At 47.2% G+C, this 17,209-nt stretch overlaps 1 protein-coding gene across 2 annotated transcripts in view; it reads left to right on the plus strand.

The window, feature by feature from the left end:
• Positions 1 to 17,209, plus strand: part of cdkal1 (CDK5 regulatory subunit associated protein 1-like 1) — an 815,078-nt gene that overhangs the window by 435,198 nt on the left and 362,671 nt on the right. For both annotated transcript variants that reach the window (XR_008759828.1, XM_055924595.1), the window contains exon 9: positions 8,786 to 8,952. Coding sequence is in view for 1 of the 2 variants with exons in the window: in XM_055924595.1 (XP_055780570.1) it covers positions 8,786 to 8,952 (167 nt within the window). In the remaining variant the exon portion in view is untranslated. The remainder of the gene's footprint in view (positions 1 to 8,785; positions 8,953 to 17,209) is intronic.

Here is a 17,209-nt window from a genome sequence, read left to right on the forward strand (position 1 = left end):
GGCCAAATGAAATGTTAGCTGTTAGCTTTTGGTGAGGCTTTCAAAAAGGCAATTAACAATTTAGCTTTATTTTTGCTAAGCTCTTGAAATATTAATTTAGTTGAGTGTAGCTACGCCGTGTATCGTTTAATGTGATTTCACTTTTTACACAAACCTCCCTAATGAGTTGAATGGACGGGAGCTGACAGGTTGTTCAGAGCTGCAGTATATACTTCATCCTCCTCTACGTTAAGGCAGAGAGATAAACACACCTCTACGTTAAGGCAGAGAGATAAACACGCCTCTACGTTAAGGCAGAGAGATAAACACGCCTCTACGTTAAGGCAGAGAGATAAACACACCTCTATGTTAAGGCAGAGATAAACACGCCTCTACGTTAAGGCAGAGAGATAAACACGCCTCTACGTTAAGGCAGAGAGATAAACACGCCTCTACGTTAAGGCAGAGAGATAAACACGCCTCTACGTTAAGGCAGAGAGATAAACACGCCTCTACGTTAAGGCAGAGAGATAAACACGCCTCTACGTTAAGGCAGAGAGATAAACACGCCTCTACGTTAAGGCAGAGAGATAAACACGCCTCTACGTTAAGGCAGAGAGATAAACACGCCTCTACGTTGAGGCAGAGAGATAAACACGCCTCTACGTTAAGGCAGAGAGATAAACACGCCTCTACGTTAAGGCAGAGAGATAAACACGCCTCTACGTTAAGGCAGAGAGATAAACACGCCTCTACGTTAAGGCAGAGAGATAAACACGCCTCTACGTCAAGGCAGAGAGATAAACACGCCTCTACGTCAAGGCAGAGAGATAAACACGCCTCTACGTTAAGGCAGAGAGATAAACACGCCTCTACGTTAAGGCAGAGAGATAAACACGCCTCTACGTTAAGGCAGAGAGATAAACACGCCTCTACGTTAAGGCAGAGAGATAAACACGCCTCTACGTTAAGGCAGAGAGATAAACACGCCTCTACGTTAAGGCAGAGAGATAAACACGCCTCTACGTCAAGGCAGAGAGATAAACACGCCTCTACGTTAAGGCAGAGAGATAAACACGCCTCTACGTTACGGCAGAGAGATAAACACGCCTCTACGTTAAGGCAGAGAGATAAACACGCCTCTACGTTAAAGCAGAGAGATAAACACGCCTCTACGTTAAGGCAGAGAGATAAACACGCCTCTACGTCAAGGCAGAGAGATAAACACGCCTCTACGTTAAGGCAGAGAGATAAACACGCCTCTACGTTAAGGCAGAGAGATAAACACGCCTCTACGTTAAGGTAGATCTACAGTGGTACAGGCAGAGAGATTAACACGCCTCTACAGCACCACTCACATCTACAGTGGTACAGGATGTTCCCCCTACAGCACCACTCACATCTACAGTGGTACAGGATGTTCCCCTCTACAGCACCACTCACATCTACAGTGGTACAGGATGTTCCCACTACAGCACCACTCACATCTACAGTGGTACTGGATGTTCCTCTACAGCACTACTCACATCTACAGTGGTACAGGATGTTCCTCTACAGCACCACTCACATCTACAGTGGTACAGGATGTTCCCACTACAGCACCACTCACATCTACAGTGGTACTGGATGTTCCTCTACAGCACTACTCACATCTACAGTGGTACAGGATGTTCCTCTACAGCACCACTCATATCCACAGTGGTACAGGATGTTCCCTCTACAGCACCACTCACATCCACAGTGGTACAGGATGTTCCCCTACAGCACCACTCATATCCACAGTGGTACAGGATGTTCCCCTACAGCATCACTCATATCCACAGTGGTACAGGATGTTCCTCTACAGCACCACTCATATCCACAGTGGTACAGGATGTTCCTCTACAGCACCACTCATATCCACAGTGGTACAGGATGTTCCTCTACAGCACCACTCACATCTACAGTGGTACAGGATGTTCCCCTCTACAGCACCACTCACATCTACAGTGGTACATGATGTTCCCTCTACAGCACCACTCACATCCACAGTGGTACAGGATGTTCCTCTACAGCACCACTCACATCCACAGTGGTACAGGATGTTTCCCTCTACAGCACCACTCATATCCACAGTGGTGCAGGATGTTCCCTCTACAGCACCACTCATATCCACAGTGGTACAGGATGTTCCCTCTACAGCACCACTCATATCTACAGTGGTACAGGATGTTCCCTCTACAGCACCACTCACATCCACAGTGGTACAGGATGTTCCTCTACAGCACCACTCACATCTACAGTGGTACAGGATGTTCCCTCTACAGCACCACTCATATCCACAGTGGTACAGGATGTTCCCTCTACAGCACCACTCACATCTACAGTGGTACAGGATGTTCCTCTACAGCACTACTCACATCTACAGTGGTACATGATGTTCCTCTACCTCACCACTCATATCCACAGTGGTACAGGATGTTCCTCCTACAGCACCACTCACATCTACAGTGGTACAGGATGTTCCCCTCTACAGCACCACTCACATCTACAGTGGTACAGGATGTTCCTCCTACAGCACCACTCACATCTACAGTGGTACAGGATGTTCCCCTCTACAGCACCACTCACATCTACAGTGGTACAGGATGTTCCTCTACAGCACCACTCACATCTACAGTGGTACAGGATGTTCCCTCTACAGCACCACTCACATCCACAGTGGTACAGGATGTTTCTCTACAGCACCACTCACATCTACAGTGGTACATAATGTTCCCCTCTACAGCACCACTCACATCTACAGTGGTACAGGATGTTCCCTCTACAGCACCACTCACATCTACAGTGGTACAGGACACAAATTTGGCACTACGTACTGGGTAGTTGTACTTCTCCTGGAGCGTAGGCCAGCTTCACTACGTACTGGGTAGTTGTACCACTACTGGAGCATAGGCCAGCTTCACTACGTACTGGGTAGTTGTACCACTACTGGAGCATAGGCCAGCTTCACTACGTACTGGAAAGTTGTACTTCTCCTGGATCGTAGGCCAGCTTCACTACGTACTGGGTAGTTGTACCACTCCTGGAGCGTAGGCCAGCTTCACTACGTACTGGGAAGTTGTACTTCTCCTGGATCGTAGGCCAGCTTCACTACGTACTGGGTAGTTGTACCACTACTGGAGCGTAGGCCAGCTTCACTACGTACTGGGTAGTTGTACTTCTCCTGGAGCGTAGGCCAGCTTCACTACGTACTGGGTAGTGGTACTTCTCCTGGAGCGTAGGCCAGCTTCACTACGTACTGGGTAGTGGTACCTCTCCTGGAGCATAGGCCAGCTTCACTACGTACTGGGTAGTTGTACCGCTACTGGAGCATAGGCCAGCTTCACTACGTACTGGGTAGTTGTACCGCTACTGGAGCATAGGCCAGCTTCACTACGTACTGGGTATTTGTACCACTACTGGAGCGTAGGCCAGCTTCAAGAGGTTTCTATCTTATTCAGTCCTGGGACATGATACATTGTATGTTGCAGATATAATGTCACGTTACCGTTCGACAACAGCAGGGAAAACATGATCTCTGTCCAAGGCAGATAAACATTCCCCAGCCAATGGAGCTGTTCCAAAAGCCAAAACCTCTGCCTGACGTCAGAGTCCTGCCACACCGTTGGCTTGGGGTTAGTAGTGTTAGTGACAGACAGCCACTTGGCTCAGGGAGGGTTGGGTTAGTAGAGTAAGTAGCAGACAGACAGACGGCCTCAGACCTCCCCTGCGACCTCCCCTGCCCTCGCCCCTCTGTCACTGGGCCAGCAGCCTGCCTCCCTGCCCGGTTCTGGAGGTGGCTGTTTGGTGGCCTCCCTGCTCCAGCCCTCCCCTGCCCTCGCCCCTCTGTCACTGGGCCAGCAGCCTACGTTACAGCTCCAGCCTGATGTTTTGTTTGGAGAGCGTTAGGCAAAGCACTCAGCTGTTCTCCTGGTCCTGGCTGCCTGCACCCTCTGCAGCTGACCACCCCCCCCCCCCCCCATGTTTGGGACTCCCCCTTTCCACCTCTCCCCCTTTCCACATCCCCCTCCCCTGCGTGTTCAGGGACACACCCTCCAGTCCTCTCCACCCTGTTGCTCTAAACCCAGAGATCACACTCTTCCCCTGTCTCTTTCCACACCGGCCCTGTTTCCATCCCTCTCTGTTTCTCCGTTGCCCTCCCTTGTGAGATCTTGTGTGCGTTACAGGTTTTGTAGGAATGTATTTATGAAAAGCAGCCTCCCCAATCCACCCATGAATGTATGACATCAAACCTTCGTGTAGTCGGGTTCTAATGGGGCTGCTGTGGAAATAACATCAACGAAGCAGGTCCCAGTAGCACAGCGTTAACCTCGTTTAACCACATGCAGGTGATGGAAATGTCAGCCCGACACTCACATCCTGTTTTCTAGCCGTGGTTAACGATGGGAGTCCTCTCTTCAGTTCAGACAGGTTCATGGTATTGTTGTTGACTAGTTTACCTCCTATCACCTTGCTAGGAGCACTCCCTTTAGGAGACAAGGTCCTGTTTAAGTTGTTACGATATTCAGATTGTTTGGCTGTTGTTTTTTTACAAGTTAACTTCCGCTATAGGCGAGGATCTGTTATGCCCGTACAGAAACTCTTTTCCAAGTCAAATGTTTTGTCTTGCTTATTCTACTCAGTGAGACACAGGACAAGGAGGCCCCCTCGTCGATCGCCATATTCAAAACCGCTTACTGAAGCCGTCTGCCAAAAATAACAGTACTCAATCCAAGGTTATGAAATAACTTTTAAAAAGTAACTATATCAAAGAGGCAGATTCACAGTCTCAGACCTGGCCTCAGTGCCGGTGTGGGATTCAACGTCTAGGTCAACAAGTCTCAACTGAGGTACTCCATTGTTCTTCACTGCAAATCCTGAGGAAGAAGGTTCTTGTTGTAGACCCAAGGTTGGTGTTGTAGACCCAAGGTTGGTGTTGTAGACCCAAGGTTGGTGTTGTAGACCCAAGGTTGGTGTTGTAGACCCAAGGTTGGTGTTGTAGACCCAAGGTTGGTGTTGTAGACCCAAGGTTGGTGTTGTAGACCCAAGGTTGGTGTTGTAGATCCAATGTTATTGTTGTAGACCGAAGGTTCTTGTTGTAGACCCAAGGTTCTTGTTGTAGACCCAAGGTTCTTATTGTAGACCCAAGGTTCTTGTTGTAGACCCAAGGTTCTTGTTGTAGACCCAAGGTTCTTATTGTAGACCCAAGGTTCTTGTTGTAGACCCAAGGTTCTTGTTGTAGACCCAAGGTTCTTGTTGTAGACCCAAGGTTCTTGTTGTAGACCCAAGGTTCTTGTTGTAGACCCAAGGTTCTTGTTGTAGATCCAAGGTTCTTGTTGAAGACCCAAGGTTCTTGTTGTAGACCCAAGGTTCTTATTGTAGACCCAAAGTCGTTATTGTTTAAATATAAAACATCCTATATGTGTCCTGTGTTGAGTTTGTGTTGACTATTATATATGCTGCTACTTCTCTGATGTTTGGGTTGACTATTATATATGCTGCTACTTCTCTGATGATTTGGTTTGGGTTGACTATTATATATGCTGCTACTTCTCTGATGTTTTGGGTTGACTATTATATATGATGCTACTTCTCTGATGATTTGGTTTGGGTTGACTATTATATATGCTGCTACTTCTCTGATGTTTTGGGTTGACTATTATATATGCTGCTACTTCTCTGATGTTTTGGGTTGACTATTATATATGCTGCTACTTCTCTGATGTTTTGGGTTGACTATTATATATGCTGCTACTTCTCTGATGTTTTGGGTTGACTATTATATATGCTGCTACTTCTCTGATGTTTTGGGTTGACTATTATATATGCTGCTACTTCTCTGATGTTTTGGTTTGGGTTGACTATTATATATGCCGCTACTTCTCTGATGATTATTGCTGTTTTGGTTCCAGCCTCTCCGTCTCAGGTTCAGTGTTCAGCCTGCGGGAAATTGACGGTGAAGGATTTCATTGATAATGAGTCAGTGTTTCTGATTTGAATAGAAGCTGTCTGCATGGGGAGAATGGAGGGAGAGAGAGAGAGGAGTCTTGATGCAGTCTGAGGTCCTCTGAGAGTGAAACAGAAAGAGAGACCTCGTTAGCGAGCTACTCACCTGAATACAACCTTACTGTCATGATGTTTAGTATTCAGCTGTACTCCTCCGTGATATATCCCATAATCCTCCATCAGATCATTATGCAGACTTCTCAGCCCCTGGAAGACACTGTAAGGCCAGTAGGTTAACCTCTGACCTTTAGTACTGTACTGTCTGCTCTGTTTAATGATGGTCAGTAGGTTAACCTCTGACCTTTAGTACTGTACTGTCTGCTCTGTTTAATGATGAAGGTCAGTAGGTTAACCTCTGACCTTTAGTACTGTCTGCTCTGTTTAATGATGAAGGTGTCTTGAAACCACTGCACTCAGAACTGGTTTGTTGACCAAAACATTAGATTCACTGAAGAGGGTTCGCGCTCAGACTTCCTGACTTATTTTCTACTATTTATTTATTACAGAGGCAACGATAGCAAAACAATGTAATCTAAAGCTTTTGACCACGTCGACTTAGTCCCCCAATTAGCTGGCAGATACGGATCACAACATAAGCATCGGTTGACAGTTTGAAACAAAGCGACAACAGCGAGCATATCTCGTTGCCCCCAAACATTCATACTTTCTGATTCTTCCGGGTTTTCCAGTAAACATTCATTATCAGACTCATGTCAGATCTGCCTCTCTTTTTTTGGTTGGTTCAAGTAGTATTTGTAGTCTTTAGCTGCATATATGATTGAGCTTGCCTGGTACGTTGCAACCAATGGGATACGTCCAAACCCCGCCCATCTGCCACTCCAGGCCAGCTCAATCAGCCAATTAAAATATTTAAGAGAAAACGAAATACTAGTTGAACCCAGCTCTGCCTTTCTGGAGGCTTACATGGCATGACTGCTGCGTTTTAGCATTTTGTCAGTAAACATGGCGCCTTCTGAAGCGAACGGTCCCAGAATCTGTCACACAAGACCAAGCTCCTGTTATGCTCTTCCACACTCTGTCATCGCCGTGGAAACCAGAGACAAAACCCTGCCACCATGTAATTACTCAAATGTGTTATTGAGCATGTACATTATAAATAGCTGTCTCGTGAATCAAACCATTGCAAAAAGGTTTTATATATGGCTGCCTGTACGGGCACCTAAAATATGGGTGACCGTTTGGGTCCCCAGGAAGTCACATATCGATGTCAGGGATTTAGTCTCTTCAATTATGTGTATATAATTATTACATATGGTTCGTTGTGAGTATGTGTCTGTGTGCGCGAGTCTGTATGTTTGCTTGAGTCTGTGTCTGTGTGTGTGAGTATGTGTGTGAGTATGTGTCTGTCTGTGAGTCTGTGTGTGTGAGTCTGTGTGCATGAGTCTATGAGTCTGTGTGCGTGAGTCTGTGTGCGTGAGTCTGTGCGTGAGTCTGTGTGCGTGAGTCTGTGTGCGTCAGTCTGTGTGCGTGAGTCTGTGCGTGAGTCTGTGCGTGAGTCTGTGTGCGTGAGTTTGTGAGTCTGTGTGCGTGAGTCTGTGTGCGTGAGTCTGTGTGCGTGAGTTTGTGAGTCTGTGTGCGTGAGTCTGTGTGCGTGAGTCTGTGTGCGTGAGTCTGTGTGCGTGTGTCTTTGTGCGTGAGTCTGTGTGTGTGAGTCTGTGTGCGTGAGTCTGTGAGTCTGTGTGCGTGAGTCTGTGTGTGTGAGTCTGTGTGTGTGAGTCGGTGTGCGTGAGTCTGTGTGTGTGAGTCTGTGTGAGTGAGTCTGTGTGCTCGTTCAGTTTGACTCACTCCCAGCTACATGCATCTTACTCAGTTATTGCAATGATCCCTTGCAGTCAGCATTAACTAGAATCAGCCAACCATCTCCTCTGAATCCTACATGGGAAGTGATCTGCCATGAGATGAGTTAGTGTTTGACATGTAGGAGATAGAGACCTGAGTGGGAACTACTTCCATTTGATCTGCAAGACTGGTCAATAAATTATTATTGTGTTGTAGGTATTTATCAAGTTAGCCTATTTTACTAAGTGATTTACTAAGAGATTTACTAAGGGATTAACGAAGAGATTTACTAAGGTATTTACTAAGACTTTACTAAGGTATTTACTAAGACTTTACTAAGGTATTTACTAAGATATTTACTAAGGGATTTACTAAGACTTTACTAAGGGATTTACTAAGACTTTACTAAGGTATTTACTAAGATATTTACTAAGGGATTTACTAAGACTTTACTAAGATATTTACTAAGACTTTACTAAGGTATTTACTAAGACTTTACTAAGGTATTTACTAAGACTTTACTAAGGTATTTACTAAGACTTTACTAAGGTATTTACTAAGACTTTACTAAGATATTTACTAAGACTTTAATAAGGTATTGACTAAGACTTTACTAAGGTATTGACTAAGACTTTACTAAGATATTTACTAAGACTTTAATAAGGTATTGACTAAGACTTTACTAAGGTATTTACTAAGACTTTACTAAGGTATTTTTCTACCAGTAATCATCTTCTATATTATGTTGCTATGCTGCCGTATCAGATGATATTCACCTTATTTTATAATCCATATGTTTTCTTAGTGAACATCTCTTTTCTTTTTCTCAGAGACAATAACAACAATAACAACAACTATTTACTTGTTTGTTTCTATGTGATTTTCTATGTGTCTTTTGGGGTTGTTACAGTACGTCATGGTATTTAGTGTTTGCTTACAGGGGTCCCCTCTCTCTCTCTCTCTCTCTCTCTCTGCTCAGAGGGTGTGTGTGAGATCTGGCTGACCAGTGAGGACACCGGGGCTTATGGGAAGGACATCGGGACAGACCTGCCCACTCTGCTATGGAGACTAGTGGAAGAGATTCCTGAAGGAGCCATGCTGAGACTGGGCATGACCAACCCTCCGTACATCCTGGAGCATCTGGAGGTACTGACACTGGGGGGGGGGGGGGGGGGGGGGGGTGTTGACTGTTACGATATACATATTTAGGAATTGACAGACGTTCATGATTTGACATCCAGGCCTGACGCTGCGTCTCTGAGGTCCTTTACAAGGTAACTGTTCTCAGCACCAGCAGTAACATCAGTAGTTGGACAACGGACATAGACTGTCTCCTCAGGTGGAAGGAGGATTATAGTGAGGGGGTGTGCATCTGTGTCTGACAGTGTGTGTATGGTAGTGTGTGTGTGTGTGTGTGTGTCTGACAGCGTGTGTGTTTGTTAGTGTGTGTGTGTCTGACAGCGTGTGTGTGTTAGTGTGTGTGTTAGTGTCTGACAGTGTGTGTGTGTGTTAGTGTATGTGTCTGACAGTGTGTGTGTTAGTGTCTGACAGTGTGTGTGTGTGTGTGTTAGTGTGTGTGTGTTAGTGGGTGTGTGTTAGTGTCTGACAGTGTGTGTGTTAGTGTCTGACAGTGTGTGTGTTAGTGTCTGACAGTGTGTGTGTGTGTGTGTTAGTGTCTGACAGTGTGTGTGTTAGTGTCTGACAGTGTGTGTGTGTGTGTGTGTGTGTTAGTGTCTGACAGTGTGTGTGTTAGTGTCTGACAGTGTGTATGTTAGTGTGTGTGTGTCTGACAGTGTGTGTATGTTAGTGTGTGTGTGTCTGACAGTGTGTGTGTTAGTGTCTGTGTGTCTGACAGTGTGTGTGTGTTAGTGTGTGTGTGTTAGTGTCTGACAGTGTGTGTGTTAGTGTCTGTGTGTCTGACAGTGTGTGTGTTAGTGTCTGTGATCCCGGGGATGTGCCAAACTAGTAACAGGGTAGAAGTACTGTGAGAAGCTGTTTTAATTGGCTGGGGGTTCATTGAGGTTGTAATGTGGTCCCAGTATGTATAGACCTCGTTTATGCTCTGATACATTCAAATTAAAACCTGATGAAGCTTCCCTCTAATGAAGGAAATAACAGTTACATGCTAATTGGTTGTATCAGGAAATGGGGTTGGATGTATGTGGCGGACAGTTACATGCTAATTGGTTGCATCAGGATATGGGGTTGGATGTATGTGCCGGACAGTGGGAAGGCGGGTTTTGTTTCATGTGATGGGTTCGTCTGCCTAGCGATGGGTTCGTCTGCCTAGCGATGGGTTCGTCTGCCTAGCGATGGGTTCATCTGCCTAGCGAGGGGTTCGTCTGCCTAGCGATGGGTTCATCTGCCTAGCGATGGGTTTGTCTGCCTAGCGATGGGTTTGTCTGCCTAGCGATGGGTTCATCTGCCTAGCGAGGGGTTCGTCTGCCTAGCGAGGGGTTCGTCTGCCTAGCGATGGGTTCATCTGCCTAGCGATGGGTTTGTCTGCCTAGCGATGGGTTTGTCTGCCTAGCGATGGGTTCATCTGCCTAGCGAGGGGTTCGTCTGCCTAGCGAGGGGTTCGTCTGCCTAGCGAGGGGTTCGTCTGCCTAGCGATGGGTTTGTCTGCCTAGCGATGGGTTCGTCTGCCTAGCGAGGGGTTCGTCTGCCTAGCGATGGGTTCATCTGCCTAGCGATGGGTTCGTCTGACTAGCGATGGGTTCGTCTGACTAGCGACGGGTTCGTCCGCCTAGCGATGGGTTCGTCCGCCTAGCGATGGGTTCGTCCGCCTAGCGATGGGTTCGTCCGCCTAGCGATGGGTTCTTCCGCCTAGCGACGGGTTCGTCCGCCTAGCGACGGGTTCGTCCACCTAGCGACGGGTTCGTCCGCCTAGCGATGGGTTCGTCCGCCTAGCGATGGATTCGTCCGCCTAGCGATGGGTTCGTCCGCCTAGCGACGGGTTCTTCCGCCTAGCGACGGGTTCGTCCACCTAGCGATGGGTTCGTCCACCTAGCGATGGGTTCTTCCGCTTAGCGATGGATTCGTACGTTCAGCAGACGAACGTGTTATGTTGTAGTGTTCTCTCTCGTTATACAGGTCTATATGTGTATGAATGATTGAACCAGAGTTCATTGAACCAGGAGCCGTGTTCCAGCACTCAGTCTTTCTAAAGTGACATCTGTTGTGCTCCTCCAACCAGCTAAAGGGCAGAGCTGTCTGGTCGGGCTTCTTTCTCAGATGCTTCAGATATTACGTCACCTGCTATTGGACAAAATCAAAAGGAAATGGTTTTGATTGGTGAGGAAAATGCCAAGTGCACTCTTCTAAGCCACTCGCGTCGGTTACTTCTGACACATCCAGAACATACCGGTGGCGACGGCGCGTCGTCATTTTGGTGATTGGTGCTGTTAGATCCAGATTGGGCTCACGGGCATTTCATTTTGACATTATTATTTTGATTACATTGCACCTTTTAATGGATCTACTTTCTGTCTCTCTCTCCAAGACATGAAAAGGCATCTTTAACAAAGCCTAGTGCATCCTGTTTGACATTTTCCTTTTTCCTTTTATTTCTGAACGGTTGGTCTCTGGCTACTGCGATGATGGAGTGCCAGTGGGAAAAGGGTAGTAAATTGCAGGGTGATTTGAGCTGTGAAGGGCTGTGTGATCCTGTGGCGTATTAAGACCTTTAGTAAGGAAGGTGTTATGCACAGCATAAAGCCCAGAGACAGAGATACAGAGGAGGGATTACAAAGATCTCTTACTATCTCTCTCTTTCTCACTATCTCTCTTTCTCTCTCTCTCTTTCTTTCTCTCTCTCACTCTCTTTCTTTCGCTTTCTCTCTCTCTCTCTTTCTCTCTCTTTCTCTCTTTCTCTCTCACTGTCACTTTCTGCCTTGGTAATTGTAAAGCAGCTGACAGACACAGGAGAGTGAGAGGTGAGGGAGATGAGGGAGGGGGACAGGAGAGGTGAGTGGAGAGGGAGATGAGGGAGGGGGACAGGAGAGGTGAGTGGAGAGGGAGATGAGGGAGGGGGACAGGAGAGGTGAGATGAGAGGAGGGGACAGGAGAGGAGTGAAGAGGGGTCTTTTGCTGGTGACTGACACCATATTGAACACTGGAGGCTGGTGACTGACACCCTATTGAACACTGTGGTCTCTACTGTGGAGGCTGGTGACTCACACCCTATTGAACAATGTGGTCTCTACTGTGGAGGCTGGAGACTGACACCCTATTGAACACTGTGGAGGCTGGTGACTGACACCCTATTGAACACTGTGGAGGCTGGTGACTGACACCCTATTGGACACTGTGGAGGCTGGTGGCTGACAACCTATTGAACACTGTGGAGGCTGGAGATTGACACCCTATTGAACACTGTGGTCTCTACTGTGGAGGCTGGTGACTGATACCCTATTGACCACTGTGGTCTCTACTGTGGAGGCTGGTGACTGACACCCTATTGGACACTGTGGAGGCTGGTGACTGATACCCTATTGAACACTGTGGAGGCTGGAGATTGACACCCTATTGAACACTGTGGTCTCTACTGTGGAGGCTGGTGACTGATACCCTATTGACCACTGTGGTCTCTACTGTGGAGGCTGGTGACTGACACCCTATTGAACACTGTGGAGGCTGGTGACTGACACCTTATTGCACAATGTGGTCTCTACTGTGGAGGCTGGAGACTGACACCCTATTGAACACTGTGGAGGCTGGTGACTGACACCCTATTGAACACTGTGGTCTCTATTGTGGAGGCTGGTGACTGACACCCTATTGAACACTGTGGAGGTTGGTGACTGATACCCTATTGAACAATGTGGTCTCTACTGTGGAGGCTGGAGACTGACACCCTATTGAACACTGTGGAGGCTGGTGACTGATACCCTATTGAACAATGTGGTCTCTACTGTGGAGGCTGGTGACTGACACCCTATTGAACACTGTGGAGGCTGGTGACTGATACCCTATTGAACAATGTGGTCTCTACTGTGGAGGCTGGTGACTGACACCCTATTGAACAATGTGGTATCTACTGTGGAGGCTGGTGACTGACACCCTATTGAACACTGTGGTCTCTACTGTGGAGGCTGGTGACTGATACCCTATTGAACAATGTGGTATCTACTGTGGAGGCTGGTGACTGACACCCTATTGAACACTGTGGAGGCTGGTGACTGACACCCTATTAAACACTGTGGTCTCTACTGTGGAGGCTGGTGACTGACACCCTATTGAACACTGTGGAGGCTGGAGACTGACACCCTATTGAACACTGTGGAGGCTGGTGACTGACACCCTATTGAACAATGTGGTATCTACTGTGGAGGCTGGTGACTGACACCCTATTGAACACTGGTCTCTACTGTGGAGGCTGGTGACTGACACCCTATTGAACAATGTGGTATCTACTGTGGAGGCTGGAGACTGACACCATATTGAACACTGTGGAGGCTGGAGACTGACACCCTATTGAACACTGTGGTCTCTATTGTGGAGGCTGGGGACTGACACCCTATTGAACACTGTGGTCTCTACTGTGGAGGCTGGTGACTGACACCATATTGAACACTGTGGTCTCTACTGTGGAGGCTGGTGACTGACACCCTATTGAACACTGTGGTCTCTACTGTGGAGGCTGGTGACTGACACCCTATTGAACACTGTGGTCTCTACTGTGGAGGCTGGTGACTGACACCATATTGAACACTGTGGTCTCTACTGTGGAGGCTGGTGACTGACACCATATTGAACACTGTGGTCTCTACTGTGGAGGCTGGTGACTGACACCCTATTGAACACTGTGGAGGCTGGTCACCTGGAAACATATTTTAACGTTGCCAAAGCAAGTGAAGTAGATAATACACAAAAGTGAAATAAACAATAAAAATTAACATTAAACATTACACTCACATAAGTTCCAAAGGAATAAAGACATTTCAAATGTCATGTCTCTCTCTCCCTCTCTCTCTAATCTCTCTCTCTCTCTCTCCCTAATCTCTCTCTCTCTCTCTCCAGTCTCCGCTCTCTCCCTCTCTCTCTAATTTCTATCTCTGTCTCGTTATTTCTCTCTCTCTCTCTCTCTCTTTCTGTCGTGCTCTCTCGTTCTGTCTTTCTCTCTCTTTCTCCCTCTCCGTTCTCTCTCTCTCTCTCTCTCTCTCTCTCGCTCTATCTATCTATCTATCTATCTATCTATCTATCTATCTATCTATCTATCTCTCTCTCTCTCTCTCTCTCTCTCTCTCTCTCTCTCTCTCTCTCTGTCTCTGTCTCTGTCTCTGTCTCTCTCTCTCTCTCTGACTCTTTCTTGCTTGCTGGACTGGTGTGGTAGCGTGAAGTGCCTCGTGTCTGAGAATGGGGTCAGATGTCTATCTCTCCACTATGATGATGGTCACCTGCTGTAAGGCTCCAGTCCACACATATTCACCTGCTGTAAGGCTCCAGTCCACACATATTCACCTGCTGTAAGGCTCCAGTCCACACATATTCACCTGCTGTAAGGCTCCAGTCCACACATATTCACCTGCTGTAACACCACGGTCCACACAGATGGTCCAGCAGCACCTTGATCTGTCTGAGGGAGGGCAGCCTGGGCTCAGCCTGTTGCACAAGAGAATGTAACACTTGTATCGTTATATTCTGTTCAGTTAGGAGAGAGATAGAGCAGTTAGGAGAGAGAGCAGTTAGGAGAGAGAGCAGTTAGGAGAGAGAGAGAGCAGTTAGGAGAGAGAGCAGTTAGGAGAGAGATAGAGCAGTTAGGAGAGAGAGCAGTTAGGAGAGAGAGCAGTTAGGAGAGAGAGAGAGCAGTTAGGAGAGAGAGAGAGCAGTTAGGAGAGAGAGCAGTTAGGAGAGAGAGCAATTCGGAGAGAGAGCAATTCGGAGAGAGAGATCAGTTAGGAGAGAGAGAGAGATCAGTTAGGAGAGAGAGATAGAGCAGTTAGGAGAGAGAGAGAGAGATCAGTTAGGAGAGAGAGATAGAGCAGTTAGGAGAGAGAGAGCAGTTAGGAGAGAGAGATCAGTTAGGAGAGAGAACGAGAGCAGTTAGGAGAGAGAGAGCAGTTAGGAGAGAGAGATAGAGCAGTTAGGAGAGAGAGCAGTTAGGAGAGAGAGATCAGTTAGGAGAGAGAGATCAGTTAGGAGAGAGAGCAGTTAGGAGAGAGAGCAGTTAGGAGAGAGAGAGCAGTTATGAGAGAGAGCAGTTAGGAGAGAGAGCAGTTAGGAGAGAGATCAGTTAGGAGAGAGAACGAGAGCAGTTAGGAGAGAGAGATCAGTTAGGAGAGAGAGAGATATCAGTTAGGAGAGAGAGAGAGAGCAGTTAGGAGAGAGAACGAGAGCAGTTAGGAGAGAGAGAGCAGTTAGGAGAGAGAGAGCAGTTAGGAGAGAGATAGCAGTTAGGAGAGAGAGAGCAGTTAGGAGAAAGAGAGCAGTTAGGAGAGATATAGCAGTTAGGAGAGAGAGAGCAGTTAGGAGAGAGATAGCAGTTAGGAGAGAGATATAGCAGTTAGAAGAGAGAGATCAGTTAGGAGAGAGATAGAGAGCAGTTAGGAGAGAGATATAGCAGTTATGATAGAGAGATCAGTTAGGAGAGAGAGATCAGTTAGGAGAGAGAGATCAGTTAGGAGAGAGGTAGCAGTTAGGAGAGAGAGAGCAGTTAGGAGAGAGAGAGCAGTTAGGAGAGAGAGCAGTTAGGAGAGAGAGCAGTTAGGAGAGAGAGCAGTTAGGAGAGAGAGAGCAGTTAGGAGAGAGAGAGAGCAGTTAGGAGAGAGAGAGAGAGCAGTTAGGAGAGAGATAGCAGTTAGGAGAGAGAGAGCAGTTGGGAGAGAGATAGCAGTTAGGAGAGAGATAGCAGTTAGGAGAGAGAGAGCAGTTAGGAGAGAGAGAGCAGTTAGGAGAGAGAGATAGAGCAGTTAGGATAGAGAGAGCAGTTAGGAGAGATATAGCAGTTAGGAGATATAGCAGTTAGGAGAGAGAGCAGTTAGGAGAGAGATATCAGTTAGGAGAGAGAGAGAGGTCAGTTAGGAGAGAGGTCAGTTAGGAGAGAGAGCAGTTAGGAGAGAGATAGAGCAGTTAGGAGAGAGATAGAGCAGTTAGGAGAGAGATCAGTTAGGAGAGAGAGAGCAGTTAGGAGAGAGAGCGAGAGCAGTTAGGAGAGAGAGATAGATCAGTTAGGATAGAGAGAGAGCAGTTAGGAGAGAGATAGAGAGATCAGTTAGGAGAGAGAGAGAGAGAGAGCAGTTGAGAGAGAGAGAGCAGTTAGGAGAGATAGAGCAGTTAGGAGAGAGAGAGCAGTTAGGAGAGAGAGAGAGAGCAGTTGAGAGAGAGATAGAGCAGTTAGGAGAGAGAGAGCAGTTAGGAGAGAGAGAGCAGTTAGGAGAGAGAGCAGTTAGGAGAGAGAGAGAGCAGTTAGGAGAGAGAGAGCAGTTAGGAGAGAGATAGAGCAGTTAGGAGAGAGATCAGTTAGGAGAGAGAGAGCAGTTAGGAGAGAGAGCGAGAGCAGTTAGGAGAGAGAGATATAGCAGTTAGGATAGAGAGAGAGCAGTTAGGAGAGAGATAGAGAGATCAGTTAGGAGAGAGAGAGAGAGAGAGAGAGCAGTTGAGAGAGAGAGAGCAGTTAGGAGAGATAGAGCAGTTAGGAGAGAGAGAGCAGTTAGGAGAGAGAGAGAGAGCAGTTGAGAGAGAGATAGAGCAGTTAGGAGAGAGAGAGCAGTTAGGAGAGAGATAGAGCAGTTAGGAGAGAGATCAGTTAGGAGAGAGAGAGCAGTTAGGAGAGAGAGCGAGAGCAGTTAGGAGAGAGAGATAGAGCAGTTAGGATAGAGAGAGAGCAGTTAGGAGAGAGATAGAGAGATCAGTTAGGAGAGAGAGAGAGAGAGAGCAGTTGAGAGAGAGAGAGAGCAGTTAGGAGAGATAGAGCAGTTAGGAGAGAGAGAGCAGTTAGGAGAGAGAGAGAGAGCAGTTGAGAGAGAGATAGAGCAGTTAGGAGAGAGAGAGCAGTTAGGAGAGAGAGCAGTTAGGAGAGAGAGCAGTTAGGAGAGAGAGAGAGCAGTTAGGAGAGAGAGCAGTTAGGAGAGAGAGAGAGCAGTTAGGAGAGAGATAGAGCAGTTAGGAGAGAGATCAGTTAGGAGAGAGAGAGCAGTTAGGAGAGAGAGCGAGAGCAGTTAGGAGAGAGAGATAGAGCAGTTAGGATAGAGAGAGAGCAGTTAGGAGAGAGATAGAGAGATCAGTTAGGAGAGAGAGAGAGAGAGAGAGCAGTTGAGAGAGAGAGAGAGCAGTTGAGAGAGAGAGAGAGCAGTTAGGAGAGAGAGAGCAGTTAGGAGAGAGAGAGCAGTTAGGAGAGAGAGAGAGAGCAGTTGAGAGAGAGATAGAGCAGTTAGGAGAGAGAGAGCAGTTAGGAGAGAGAGCA

This window comes from Salvelinus fontinalis, chromosome 6 (genome assembly GCF_029448725.1).
Source record: "Salvelinus fontinalis isolate EN_2023a chromosome 6, ASM2944872v1, whole genome shotgun sequence".
Taxonomy (NCBI): domain Eukaryota; kingdom Metazoa; phylum Chordata; class Actinopteri; order Salmoniformes; family Salmonidae; genus Salvelinus; species Salvelinus fontinalis.